This window comes from Pinus tabuliformis, chromosome 5_1 (assembly GCF_031772625.1).
Source record: "Pinus tabuliformis cultivar Carrire ecotype Pingquan chromosome 5_1, CPIR1, whole genome shotgun sequence".
Taxonomy (NCBI): Eukaryota; Viridiplantae; Streptophyta; class Pinopsida; order Pinales; family Pinaceae; genus Pinus; species Pinus tabuliformis.
The window spans coordinates 921,159,207-921,174,627 of NC_142305.1; the positions used below are offsets into that span (position 1 = coordinate 921,159,207).

Genomic DNA, 15,421 nt, shown 5'->3' on the forward strand with positions numbered 1-15,421 from the left:
CTTGATACACTACTTTTTGGGTCTAGAGGTGTGGTAGAGTCCAAGTGAAGTTTTCCTTGGACAATGTAAGTATGCAGTGAAGATTCTAAAGAGATTTCAGACAATGGACTGCAAGCCCATGGCTATTCTTAAGTCCTTTGTTGATTCTAATTCAGATTTGATTGATCCATTTATATATAGGTAGTTGATAGGTTCCCTCACATATTTGGTAAATACTAGGCCTGCCATTTCTTTCACAGTAAACATGAACAGCTTGAGTTAGTACATGGTGCAACCCCGATAGGTTCATTGAGTCGTAAAACATGCGCTCAAGTACTTGTAGGGCACACGGTGCATTTTGGACTAAGGTATGTTGGTGATGGAAAATTGGTGTTACATGGTTTCTTGGATTCTGATTAGGAAAGTTGAGCTAGTGATAGGAGAAGCACTTCAAGGTGTTGCTTTAGTTTAGGTTTGGGTATGATTTCTTGGTACACCAAAAAGAAGGCTTTTGTGGTACTCAACTCAGCGAAGGCAGAATATATGGCAGCTAGTTCTGTTAATTGTGAAGTGATATGGCTTCACAAGTAATTAGCAGAGCTGACAATTCAGACTTTGGACACTACCACGATTTACTATGACAATCAAAGTTGTATTAAACTCTCTGAAACAAAGTTGTATTAAACCCTCTGAAAATCCAGCTTTTCATGATCGATTCAAGCATATTAAGATCAGAGACCACTCAATTAGAGACACAAGTCAAAAGGAAGTTGTGTAGAACACTTTCCTCAATAACAGGGAATGCTAAAGTGTGCACCACAATTAGTCTTCTATGGACTGGAGAACCTATAGCAGATCTACACGCCTTTTGTTACAGCCGCAGCAAATTCGATCTATGGATGAGGCTGCAACACTAAATTTGGCTTCCAGCAATTAGGGTGCATGCATGCATGCACTAGATTTAGATAAGATAAATATAAGGTTATCCTTATCATTAATTTCCAGTTAAAGTGGATAGCATGCTGAATTTAATTCTATCTTATTTTTAACAATTTTTCTATTTTGGAGTTTGACTTTTAGTTAGGGCGCAGATTCCGAGTGAACATGAACTCTTTCCTTGGAGTGCATTACCTCATCCCCATGCAGATCCCAAGATCTAGGAATTCGACCTAATTTTGAAAACCCTAGTACACCTTTATTCATCCCTATAGAAGAAAGGCAGAGGTTTAGATCGGCGGACAGAGTTTATCAATTCAACAGTCAGCAGTTCAGCATTTTCTTGTAGCAAATTTTCATGTTTGGAATTAATGAAAAACAATGACAGGTTTTAGAAGACCGCTATTGAGCTTTGTTAGTTGTTTTCCGTGGTACATGTTTATAGATTCTAGATTTTCTTACTAAGAGTTTTTTCTGAGAGATCTTTTAGTGTTAGCTGTTTAATTTCCTCCAGGAATTATTTTACAGTGCAAAATTTGTTTACCGTGGTTTAGAAAACTTTACAGTTTCATCAAAATTGGTGTGTGTTGACTAGTGTCCCTGAGGAACCAAGGTAGAGGCAAAGGCTTAGAGCTTCGAGGAGGGGGCAGAGGATGCTATTGATGATGAGGATCTTAATATAGGCAATTATTTTGATGATATGTAGTTTATTTTTATAGCATTATGTTTTTTGGACTCAATAGGCCATTTAGAGCCTCTTTGTTTATGTATTTTAGTTCAAATATGGATTGCACTCAATGCTGTTTGGGTTATATGCACACTTACTTGCAAGTTGATATATACATGAATATGCATGAGCAAACTTTGTATAGTTGTGTCTAATTGTTTAGATTCACATGGATGTACATAAATATTTTATGTATTTTTTGGTCATTCGACTTTTTCCCCGATTACTAGGGTCCCCCAATTCAATGACCGCTCTGGTTCTAAGAACAATGATAAAAAAGATAAAATATCCCAAAAAAAGAGTTCAAAGCATTGACATTGACACTCTAACATCACTGCATTGACACTCTAACATCACTAAAAATGTATATCCATCACACAATCGTAATTGAAAAGTTAGCCTCAAGATAAATAGTAAGCCTATTAAATTAACAATCTCAATTCCCCCCCCCCCCCCCCACACAAAGAGAGATGAGTTTTGACAAAACAACTCGAGTTTTACTATGGTTAACAATGAGTTAGTGAAAATCACAGAATTGAGTTAAGAAATTTAGTTGTCTTTGCAAAGTATAATGTACCCCAGTAACCATAATAATAATAATAAAACATATTTAAAACATCGGATTCTTATAAAGAGATGCATCCCTACATATTTTTGTAGTATAAAACACTACCAATATGTAGTGTTCTCAAGGAAAACATCATTGGGAAACCAAAGGATGCTTCCCCACATTGGTGGTTGGTATTTTTAGTAAACTAGTCAATACATCTCACTTAGGAAGATTCAAACCAGGTACTTGTTAACATGGAATTAACCAAATGTCCAACAACATTGGCGACAACCGATTGAGTTAACCAATTAAGCTATACACTTACGTATTCTTCACAATCATCTCTCAAAAATGTTTAATACCTTCAAACCATTTGGCATTTATTGTACATTTACTGTTATGAACCTTTCTAGTTAAGTTCAAACGACATGACTGATACAAGCCTCGAGCTCTTGTAGCACCGAAAATCTAAGAAATGCTTCCCTACATTCTTGTATGGCATCCCAAGTAAATTTGCTGGTGTAGATTAATGCGAGATCCAAAGCAGGCATCTATTGACACGGCACTATCCAAATGATTAGCTACATTGACAATTACCAGTTGAGCTAATCCCTTCAGCTATAAATTTATGTCGTCTTTACAATAGTCTATCGATCATATTTTATACATTCAGTATACGGATCAATGTATTTTATAGTGAAGAGCATCAATTGTTGACTAAGTTAGTTGGCCAGTTATACTACAGAATGAATGGAAACTAGAGAATATTAGTTGTGGTCAATCAATTGACAGTTGAAGAGGCATTAATACTTGGTGGATGTGCCCTTTCATTTGTTGAAGAGGCATTAGTACTGTCTCTTACTCGGTTCAAAACGTGAGAGAGAATCTGGATGATGCCCTTGATGTCTGGAGAAAGGTCAAGAATTAGATTTGCTAATCATGATAAAGAAACTCACAGATCAGCTCCAACGGATGTTGGCACCTACAGTTCAGACAACTACACAATTCTCAACCCAGTAAGCAAAGATGTAGATTATGCACGTTTCTAATCATTTGCATATTTCTAGTTTTACTTCTGTCTCTAACATGAGAAAGCGATGCAGCTATTCTCAACGCCACGTGAAATGGCTACTCTTGCTTATATTTCCGTTTTTAATGGAACCTATGCGAGATTCTAGCAATCTCTCTGAGTTGAAGCTCAGTCGAACAGTTATAAAGTTTTATATAGTAGTTAGTTTGCAATAAAAGAATTAATAATGCTGTTTTGCAACCCATGATAAACAATTGCGAATTACCCAAATGTTAGTGAATACAATGATTAGGGTTGCATCCATCCTTACATTTTATATGCATCTGCTCCAGTATAACCTGTAGGCTTCGGTATAGGAAACAAAACCTGAACCAATTCCCCAATTCAAATAAATTAAAAGATTTTCATTTACCCCAGCAATAGCATGAAGCACCAATGTCAACAAACTCAAACTCTCATCAGCTATTACCATACTTACCTCTCTGTTTACCCCAAAGATTGGACAGTGGTGACCAAGTATATCGTGCCAATTAGTTCGCATCTGTTCACAAGCAAGCAAGGAAGACAAATAATCGGTAATGGATTGAAAATAAGCGTTATGGAAATGTAAAATACAATGTAATGCGGGATGGAATTTATGTAGTCGTTATTGTTGATATTACCGCGTGATATTGGCCCATCCTGCTCATGGGAACAAGGTCTCCTACCCTGTATGAAGCAGACGCCATGCCCATCATTCCAATCACCTCCACCACCACCAGTAGCAACAGCATCGCCGTCGTTGGTATACCCATGACCCGACCGCCAATGAAGCCCCCCACAGAACTACGTCAGGGAGGAGGAATTGATGCCTGTTGTTCAACTAAAATTTCAAGTAGACCTTGAAAAATTATGTGATTTAGTACATTTAAATCTGGAGAAGGGAGCCTCTTACTATTTCACATTGAAACCCCAAGTTTTCTGGGCATCGATAATTTTATTTTTTATCTCATCATACAACACTAATAGTGCTTCTTGTAATTTTAAAATAGTTTCGTGGGTCACGAAGGCTGATGTGTTGCGCTCTAATCATTACCAGTGATTACACTCGTCAAGGTCAATGCGTTTTTCATTTTACAAAGTTACGTTTTATTTGTGTTAATTTTAGCCTAGATTTATTTAGCAATGACAAATATAAATATGTTAATCATGGAGGGTGGTAAATTTAATGTTCAGAAAGCTACGTCTATAAAAGTTTAGGTTGTGTGATAAATATATTGATTTTTAAATTGGTCTATGAATTGCAAATGCACTTATATGTTTTTGAGCATTTTTGTAGAGCAGTGGAGATGCAAGTTAATACTAGTAAGACCCAAATAATGATTTTCTCTAATAAAGGGAAGCACAACGAGCATACTTTCTTCTTTGAAAACAACATTCTTGAAGAAATAAATGAGTACAAGTTCCTTGGGATTGATTTCAACAACAAACTCAATTGGGAGGACTCTAGAAAGAAGAGAATTTTAGGAGGGTGGAAAGCATTATATGCTCTTCAAAACAGATGTAGAGAGGCAAAGTTATGGGATTGGAAAACAATTAAAGTGCTTTTTGGACTCTTGGTTTGTCCATTGCTGCTATATGGGTGTGAATTGTGGTCTAGCAGCACTCCCATCTCAAAATGGAAACATGATAAAATCCAAAAACGCTTGATCATGAGCAAGTCCAAAATAAAAGGTTCAGTGCCTTATGAGATAATGTTGAGTGAAACAGGAGCAACTCCCATTGAAGCAATTGCTATGGTGCGACTCATAAGATATCTAAAAATAATTGAGCAAATGAGAGTAGGTAGATGGCCTATTGCTATCTTTAATGAAGGCATGAGTGAAAGAAAGAAAGCATGGATGAAACAAAACTACACATGGATGCAAAAATGGAATATCTACATCAATGTCTGTCCCACAAATAGCAAGGAGCTAAAGGATTTTGTTATGGAGAAGTTTCGTAAAATGTTATGGGAAAAAGAGTTGGGTAGAAAGAAGAAATATTACATTGACGAATTCAACCCTACGTGTGATCTACAACAAAAAGAGTTCATTGGAGCTAGCATTTCATGGAGGGCTTATTGCTCAATTAAGGACCAACTCACATCAACTTCAGTGTGAAACAGGATGGTGGAAAAGGCCTAAAGAAGCTTGGGAAGAACAGGTGTGTACATTTTGCACGCCTGGGGTTGTGGAATCAGAAAAACATTTCATTTTAGAATGTGATGCATTCAAAGACATAGAGAAAGTTATGAGAACATGTTAGCATTAGTTTTTTGGCATTGTCTTTTTAGTGAGGGGATTGTTGGAAGGTTGAGCCAACTCATCATCAATTTGAATTGGAAAAGGATTGAATTGCAAAAAGCGAAAAACAGGGAACTAATGGTCTCATAGACTATTTTTAGTCTCGTGGACCTTAAAATATCATTTCATTTCATATATCATTTTAAAAAAGAAGCATCTCTTGAGGGGTTCTCGCTTTTTTCTAGAAGAATATTTAATTGTAAGACAACAGGAGGAGAGGGAGGAAATGTCAAAGTTTAGGGCAGCAAGAGATGAAGGCAAGAAAGCATGGATTTATAAAGGTAAAGTTGTGATAGCGCGATTTGGACCTTCTTCCAAAACAGAGCAGCAAGATGGTAATAAAGAAGATGCAACAAATTCTTCAACAGGAAATTAGGAAGTAAGGTCAGTATGGGAAAGCAGGGACAAAGACTCAATTGTGAGTTTTGCATGTCAAAATAAATATCAATCAATTCATACCTAGGTTTCCTTAAGTTTAGCTTGTTGGAACCACAGAGGTTACCCATGGAGACGAAGACCTAGGTTAGAGCCTATTGCTAAAGATAGAGACATAATTTGCCTCATAGAAACACATGAGCATGAAGGGTGCAAGACATCTTTATTTGAAGGATACTAGAAGATGGCAGTGTGGAACAAGGCAGCAGGGAGTGGCAAAGGACACGGGGGTATCATGGTATTAGTGAGGGAAAAAGAAGGTCGCTTCATGCAATTAGAAAAAGAAGGCTCAAATAAACAATTCATTTGATTTAAAATATATAAAAAAAATGGAAATCACATCAGAATTGCAGCGTGCTATTTTGCACCGCAAGTTTCAAAAATCTACAAAAGTAGAGGGCTTGACCACAAAGATCCCTTTGTAGCTTTAAAAACAGATATTGCAACATATTCTCAGCTAGGTGAAGTCCTTATAATGGGTGATTTCAATGATAGGGTTGCAAGTGAGCAAGCTAGCGTTCTTTGTTGTAAAGAAGATTGTGACCCTATTTGGCTTACAAAAGAGAGTAATCACCAGTGGGAAAGATTTATAGAGGACAAGGGTTGCAATATCTTTGGTGAACAATTGCTTACTCTATGTGGGGCCTTCGATTTAGTCATTTGTAATGGTTTGACTAGATGGGCAAAGTCCAATAATTTCACTTGCAATACTTACAATGAAGCAAGTGTAGTAAATTGTGTAATTTGCTCGCATGGTTTGTGTGAGAAAATGGAGGATGTTTTGATTGGAGATCAGTTTTGGGACTTAAAATTAGATCACGAGCCAATTTATTTAAGTTTCTCTTGGATTGGAAAAGAAGCAATCAGAGTCAAAAACTCAGTGTGTTCAACAAAATCTCCCAAAGGGCATAATTCTTTTGACTCCAGAAAATTGTAATACCTTCAAAATGGTGTTAGAGAGGCTCTTCGAAAAGGAGAAAATCTCAATTCGCGGCCTTCATAGTCGTGAATTAACACATTCAAAGCGCACTTGCAGAGTGTAAAAGAGCAAAAATTAAGAAGTCTGAACAAATTGCTTTCTCGTTAATGATTGGTTTGATGAGGAATGCAAAAAGGCAAGGAGAATGTGGAAAGATTCAAACAACGATAACATAAAGCTCAAAGCTTACAAGCAGATATTAAGAAAGAAAAAGGTCGATTTCATGGTTTCAAGGAGGGAAGAACTAATCTTCCATGGGCAAAACAACCCGAAATTATTTTGGAAGGAGCTCCAACCGAGAAAGTTGCAAACTGAAAATAGTATTACAGTTTCTAAATGGTTTGACTATGCAAGACATTCTATGAGCAGGATCCCAAGGTTGACCCTCCCCCTTTAGTCAACACTGATACACTGATATTGAGCTCTTCACGGTGTAAGAGGTAGAGATGGGTATCAAGAAGTTGGGTGTTGGAAAAGCAAAAGACTTAATTGAACTCCAAGTAGAGTATCTATAGTTGGGCTTAAAGATTCTTGCACCTCACATTACAAAAAAATTCAACAACATCATACAACAGGGGTTCCCCACTTATTGGACAACTAGTCTGGCAATACCTCTTTTCAAGAGTGGTGACGTCAATAATCCCTCCAATTATCGGACCATAATGATAAACCCCTTGTTTGCAAAGTTATTTGGAAGCATGCTAGAAAATAAAATCAGCAAGTGGACAGAAGAAAGAGATAAGTGTGCTAAAGGGAAAGCAGGTTTTAGACTTAAACATTCCACAGTTGATCATTGTATTTAAGGCACATAATTGAAAAATTTTGGGAGAAAAAGGAAGAAGCCTTTTGTTGTTTTGTTGATTTCATAAAAGTGTTTGACACGGTTCCTAGGGATAAGATGTGGCACAAAATGGAGGACCTTGGGGTTCCTAAACATTTGAGAGCAGTTATGCACAGACTGTATGAAGAAGTGAAAGTCAAAATTAGAACTTCAGCAGGAATTTTTGAAAGTTTTAGAGCGATATCGGGGTCAAGCAAGATTGCCCATTGTCTCCTACCATTTTTGGTTTATATGTCAACAAGCTTGAGGAGTGATTAAATTCACAAGGGGTTGATGGTATCCATTTGGGCAAGTTTGATATAAGGCTTCTTTTGTATGCGGATGACCTTATTCTGATTGCTAAATCTGTTGTTGGTTTGCAAGAGCAATTACTATCCCTTGAGAATTTTTGTAGAAGGGTGGGGATGCAAGTCAATATTAGCGAAACAAAAGTAGTGGTTTTCTATAATAATAAAAAAAGAAAACATAACCAGCATAAATTCTACTTTGAAGGAAACATTCTGGAAGAAGTTGTGGATTACAAATACCTCGGAATTGAGTTCAACAAGAATCTAAGTTAGGATGGTTGTAGAAAGAAAAGAACTTTGTGGGGTTGGAAGGCATTTTATGCTTTTCAAAATAGGTGTAGAGAGGCAGAGTTATGGGACTAGAAAACCACTCAAATTCTTTTTGGGCTTCTAGTGATTCTCTATGGTTGTGAACTGTGGACCAGCAATATATCTGACATGCAGTGGAAACAAATTGAGAAAATTCATAAGCATTTGATTACAAACAAATTCAAAATTAAAAGTGCAGTTCCTTATGCTATCTTATTAAGTGAAACAGGGGTTGGTCCTATTGAAGCAATTGTTATGGTGCGAGTCATAAGGTATTTAAAAAAAAAATGAGCAAATGGAAGAGAGCAAGTGGACTACGGTTGTCTTTAATGACATATTGTAAACAAGAAAGAAGACTTGGATGCAACAAAATAACAAATGGTTTAGTAAATGGGGTATTTGCTTGAACATGTGTCCCATAAACAGTAAAGAGATAAAAGCTTTTGTCATGGATAAGTTCCACAAGTGTATTTGGGATAAGGAGATAGGGAGAAATAAAAAGTACTATATTGAAGTGTTTAATCTCACCCATAATCATCAACAAAAAGCGTACATAGAGGCCAATATTTCTTGGATAGCCAAAATTCTTATTGCTTAGTTAAGGACTAATTCTCATCAACTTTGTTGTAAAACAGGGCTCTGGAAAAGGCTAAAAGGAGTGTGGGAGGAAAGAGTATGTATTTTTTGTTCTTCCGGAAAAGTGGAAACGAAAAAGCATTTCATTTTAGAACGTAAGGTCTTCAAAGACAACAAGGAAAGTTATGCAGACATTCTGGCAGCTAGCTCTTGGGATAATCTATTTAGCGAGGGGTTTTTCAAGAAGTTGGGAGTGTTTATTGTGTATTGTGAGGCTTCACAGGAAAAGGGCCGAATACATCAACTAGATGAAGAAGCAATTTATCCCATGGGCTATCTTCAGCCTCGTGGACATTAAAATAATCTTCTTTCTTTCTTTCTTTCTTTACCAAAAGTTGAGAAGGGTCGATTTTTTTCACTCTAAAGGAGATTTGCACTTCAAGAAATTTCTCGACACTTGGTAGATCCAGAGTTAAGATAGATCTAGGTTAGTTTAATTATTAATTATACTTATAATATTAATTTATAATTTTATTTTATTTTTATGTAATTTTATCAAGTCAAAATGTGTTATTTAATAATTATAATTATAATTTAATTTGTTAATTTAATTTTAACTTTATTTTCATTTTTTTATGTAATTCAACTGAGTCAAAATAGGATCAAATATTTTTTCACTCTAAAGGAGATTTTTATTTCAAGAAATTTCTTGACAATTGGTAGATCGGAGTTAAGATAGATCTAGGTTAGTTTATTTATTAATTATAATTATAAAATTTATTTATAATTTTATTTTATTTTTATGTAATTTTATGTCAAAATGTGTTCTTTAATAGTTATAACCTATTTTATTTTATTTTGTTAATTTAATTTTAACTTTTTATTTTTTATTTTTATGTAATTAAAATGAGTCAAAATGTTTACATAATATAACAGAATAAGACAACATTTCTTCTGCATTAGAGATGGCCTCTTTGCGTAGTAATTTGAATGGGCTTAAAACATAAGACTGTGTTTCTTTTTAATAAATTACAAATTCTAAAATAAATTACAAATTCAAATTCAGAGTAGTATATTTTCATGAAATTTTTACTGAAACAATAATAAAGGTTAGTGACTATTTATTATTATTACAAGTATTTATTTAAAAGTCTATTTTTACTCCCCAAGGAAGGTGCCTAGAAGTGGACTTTTCCCCGCCTTGATATGATGAAATAGCAATTCAAAGGGGGTTGTGATATCCTTCACACCTAGTGTCATGCATGCATGTGGGTCACGTCAATTACAATGGTAAGTGATATGTGTGAAAGGAACTATCATTCACAATTTGTGAGAGGTAGGGGAGAGTACAACAAACATCAGTTGGTGATCAAGGCAGTTTTACTCCATGCTCAAATCATAATTAGAAGTGAATTTGCACTGGATTTGTGACATTATTACACAGGCAAGAGGTTCACCATGGGAATTTCCACTAGTGAGTTAAATGGCTCTCAAAGATTTTGCGAGGCACCAAACTTTTGGCTCTTTCAACTCCTATTTCCATTTTGATATCCCTCTCCATTGCTTTTGGCCATTGAATTATCGGCTCTTTTGTGCTTGATTTCTTGGCATTAGCAATAATTTGCAGTCCAAAGCATGTACAACTTTCGAAGCTAACCATGTCAGGACTCATTGGTGTTGTGATTATATACAGCTCCTCTTCGCCGGGATCCTTCTGTGTTCTCGAGGTCGGCTTCTTAGTTGAAGTCTCTTTGTGCTTGGTGGTATCATTTCTCTCTACTCAACTCTGTTTCATTTATGTTTCCTATCACAAAGTCCGTTTCCTTATGGGCTTGTTGGAGTCTTGGTTTATATTTCCTTTTTGGGTTTCATCATCTCATTCTTTTTCTAGTGTTTGGTGCTATATTGTTGATTATCACCTTTTCTAAGTACACACTTTATGCTCGTGCCCTTAATTCGACTTTTGGTTTTCATTTTTGGCCCTTTCTACCTGAAATATTTTCTTTCTTGAGCTTACTTGGATCCTTGACTGGTCTTCCTTGCCACTTTGGACATGCTCCCAACCTCCCTTCACTTCTCAGCTTTCTAACTCATTCACTCTTAGCCTCCACAGTCATGATTCCTATGTTGTACCTGCCCCACCCTAGACCCCCAACTAATATCAATCTCATCTTTGTATGCTTCTCTACCACCTGATATGCTATCTTTGACACCTCTGACTCTAAAGCTTTTATCACCAATCCCATCTCCTCTACTTCTAACATTTTTGCAAGCATGCCTCGCAGAAGGTCGGTTCCTAGGTGTAGGGAAGCAAGCATGGTCACACCACTGCCTTTGCTCGGATGGACAGTAATGTTGCCTCTTATTCTGAGCTCGGTGCCCAAGCCTAAGCCCATAGTTCCTTTGCACATTATTAGGAGATAATTCTAGAATTGGTTCATCAAGAAATATAACATATGGAGGTTGATGTGCGCTACAGTTAGTGCTTCGTACTAGACCCCCGTGTTGACAATGCTACCCATTATTGGATTCTTGATATAGGAACCCCCTCACTGTCACGATTTTCTTGGTTTATGTAAGCAGTTAATGTCTATTGGCACACTAAAATTCTTATGGGGCAAGTCCTCCCAAATCGAGCGAACACCCAACAAGAAAACACAATCAAAATTGCAAAGCTGGAGCAAAAAAATGACCACATTAATAGTAAGTTGACCATTCTTGCCAAAAGATGAGCCAACATCACCTTTCCTCAGATAAGGAAGGTGACCAACAACTGTAAATGCACAGGGATTCTCCACACTAGCTATTATGTTTTTCTAGAATTTTGTTTATGTCTTAAGGGATCAATTTTGTTTAGCCATCTTGCAATATGCAAAGGTTTGGCACAACCAACCCGCGTATAATAGTTTTTGTTTAAAACATGTTATGATTATATGAGGTATTAGTAACCTCAAAACTCTAAACTTGTGCTACTAGTTTGGTTTTCCTTCAGGCAGACCAGTAGCAAGTAATATCAATTTATATAATTTTGTTTTAATGTAATGCAAAGTGTCTAATCTTACCAAAAAAAAATCATATTTAATAATTTTTTTGATAATTATTAAAATTATAAAATTCAAAATTATATATATATATATATATATAGAGAGAGAGAGAGAGAGAGAGAGCATGGAGTATGCCTTAAAACTACTTCTCCTTGGTTAAGAGCTCATCTTCCTCAGCCATAAAGAAACACGGTAACTACCCAAGACTTAGAGGCATATGGCAAGAGTGAAAGCCTACCTTCTTATGGACCATCGGCGGGTCATTCCAGGTGGCATGGTTTTCCTTGAATAACAGCGATGATTCAACATGCATTCATGGATAGTAGCCAGAGATGGTTGTCCTCACTGCTAGTTTGATAATTGAGTTATGATAGGTTTTCCCACTATTATATCCCCTTACTTTATATATATCCAAAAGTGAGGAGCATTTTTTGATTCAAAAGTAATGGGCATTTCTTCGGTTTTCCTCCTCATCTTATGGAAAATAATGCTTAAAGAATCTGGACAAGTGTAATTTCAACAAAAAATTTATTAATTATTTATTTTTTGTACAAATATTTATTTAAAAAAATATTTGTATATCTAAAAATAAATGGTAATTCTTAAAACTATTGATTCAAAATAATGACCAAAGATGTATATTTAAAGAAATGATAAAAAAAAAAGACTCGACCAAGAACTCCTAGGGTTCCTAGCTACTGACCCTCTACAACTTTTTACGCTTGTCTCCTCTCATGGCACCCCCTTGGGGGAAGTATCCATTCCCTCCTTCCACAATGTTATGGCCAATAGGCCAAACATTCCACTGCCTCGCAAACCAAGCAACCCCAACAACAACAAAAACCACCCTACGGCAAGCATCAACCCTTCAGTGACTCGTAAAGCAAATCCCACTCCATTGAATTCTATTAATGCGGCAAGCGCCACAACAAACAATAAACCATGCCTTCCACAAATTACCATCTCTTTGCTTCTGGAAATTCCAAAAGAAAAAAATAGTGGGACAATTGAACACATGAATGAGTACGCAATTATTTGTAAGTTCTTAGGGCCCTACCCTTCAAAATTCACTCTCCTCAATTGGATTTGGAAAGATTAGACTCTCAAGGGTGATCTTGATCTAAAGATAGGATCCTGAGGCTTTTTAAAAGTAATCTTCAACAACCTTGAAGATCAAGATAGGATTTTTCAAAGGGGGGAATACTTCATGAACTCATATGGCTTGTTCATGGGACCATGGGTCCCTCGTTTTAACCCTTAGAAAGATAAATTTTCCATGGTGTCGGTATGGATTCATCTCTACTCTCTCCCACATGATTATTGGGACACAAACATTATGGAACACATTGGCAACAAAATTGGTTAGTTTGTCATGCTCTCAAACATGACAAAACAAGGGAGTTATACTTCTTATGCCTTCCTTTGTGTCTATCTGAATCTATCTAAACCCCTCCCTACCAATATCTAACTCAACTACAAAGATATCATTTGGGAGCATCCTATAAACTATGAAAAAATATCATTTAGATGTTTTCGTTGCCACGGATACGAGCATCTTTTCCGAGACTGCCTAACGAATCCTCTCCTAGTGGAAGAATAGAGCACTCACCCACAGGAGCCAAAGGACTTCACTAGAATCACCAGTTGCCATAAAATAATAAAGAAAACTAATCAGGGCAATCTATCCTACTTAGATCTTGGTACAAGCAGATATACAGTTCTCCAATATATCTTTGAGGAGGAACAAGAAGACAGTTAACAACTGAAGAATTCCTCGCTTCACAACCTATTCATCAACAACCCCAAAAGCAAGATGAAAAAATCATAGCTAAGGCTCCCTAGGAAGATATCGACATGGGCCAAGAGGATAAAGAGCCTTATGATGGGGATGAAATTGAAGATATGGAACTACAAGATATTGATCTTCAAGCACTTGCAAAGGAGTAGAAAAGCAGAGACCCTGTTATAATCCTCGAGGAACAAGTTAGTATTTTCACCAAAGCATATATCAAGCATTAAGGTTCGATTCTACAACAGGTTCAAATTCCAGGTAACTCTACCACCCACACCCTTCCCTGCTCTTAAGGTATTAAAAGAAATGCTTCAAAAGAGCAATTGAAACCTACCATAAAACCCAAAAAGAAAGGTTGAAAATCCAACTGCCAAGTAATACAAGATCTAGGTGATTACCTTGTCAACACTAGGTGGGTCACTCCCATGCATGTATTATTCCAAAACTCCACCCCTTCCCAATGATAAAAAATCATCTCATGGAATTTCAAGGGCCTTAATGGGAAAACCAAGAAAAGGCTCCTTAAAAACCAAATTCACATGGAAAAACCTGATATATTGATTATCTGGGAAACCAAATACTCATCAAACACCCTTTAGCACATTCTTTAACACATATGGGAGACTAGTGACCATCTCGCTCAAAGTGTCAATCATGCTTCAGGAGGGATTGCTATATTTTGGAATCTTCGTATTGCCACTCTGAAAAACTCCTCCTCTTTTCCAAGATTCTTATTGGCCTACTTCCAGCCAATTGACTCTTCTCAGTCTAGCATAATCTCCAACGTTTATGGTCCCAACTCCTCTATTGATAAAAAACTCTTCATTCACCAACTCCACTCTACTTTCAAATTAATTAGTCCTCTCCATTGGATCTTAGGAGATGACTTCAACCTAATTCGAAATCTTCAGAAGAAAAAAGGGGGAATCTGAATAATTGAGGAAGAAAGCTCTCTTCAACGACTTTATCAATAAAGCCAATCTAGTGGACCCTCCCACTATCAACGACATTCATACATGGAATAATAAGAGAGGTGACTCTTCTCAAATCACCTCCTCATTGGACATATTCCTCATCTTTGAATCCCTCTTCCTCTTAGCTACTAACTTTGAAGCCACCATACTTCTTAGTCACAAATCTAATCATTGGCCCATCTATCTTTCTCTTGATTAGTTATGCTCGCCCAAGAAAAAATGTTTTAGATTTGAAGCATTCTAGCTTAAACATCCTGACTTCCTCTCCAAAATAGAATCTTGGTGGAAGGCTTGCATCGACATCCAAGGGACTTTAATGTTTCACTTTCAGCAAAGACTTAAAATCCTAAAGCAAAATCTAAAGGACTGGAACATAAATACTTTTGGAAACATTTTCAAGGAAAAAAAACATATGATTCAAGAGATGGAAACAATTTTGCGCACCATAATTCAAGAAGGCTACTTAGTCGATTTACAGCCCATAGAAAGTTCAGTTCAATAGAAACTCAATGAGAGGATTGTCCGAGAGGAAATCTTGTACAAGCAAAATCTAAAACTCAATGGCTTAAAGAAGGCGAAAGGAGCGCCAAAATTTTTCACCAATCTATGGTCAACTAAAGGAAGCAAAATCACATTTT

At 36.4% G+C, this 15,421-nt stretch overlaps 1 protein-coding gene across 1 annotated transcript in view; it reads right to left on the minus strand.

Annotated features, from left to right (window-relative positions):
- The window catches only part of NPU (ATP-dependent helicase/deoxyribonuclease subunit B), a 120,919-nt gene extending 116,716 nt beyond the window's left edge, over positions 1-4,203 (minus strand). Inside the window, exons 1-3 of the mRNA XM_089433164.1 lie at positions 3,885-4,203; positions 3,701-3,763; positions 3,533-3,588 (exon numbers count right to left, since the gene is read on the minus strand). Coding sequence (XP_089289290.1) covers positions 3,533-3,588; positions 3,701-3,763; positions 3,885-4,016 — 251 coding nt within the window. The 5' untranslated portion in view covers positions 4,017-4,203. The remainder of the gene's footprint in view (positions 1-3,532; positions 3,589-3,700; positions 3,764-3,884) is intronic.
- Between the last annotated feature and the right edge of the window lie 11,218 nt (positions 4,204-15,421).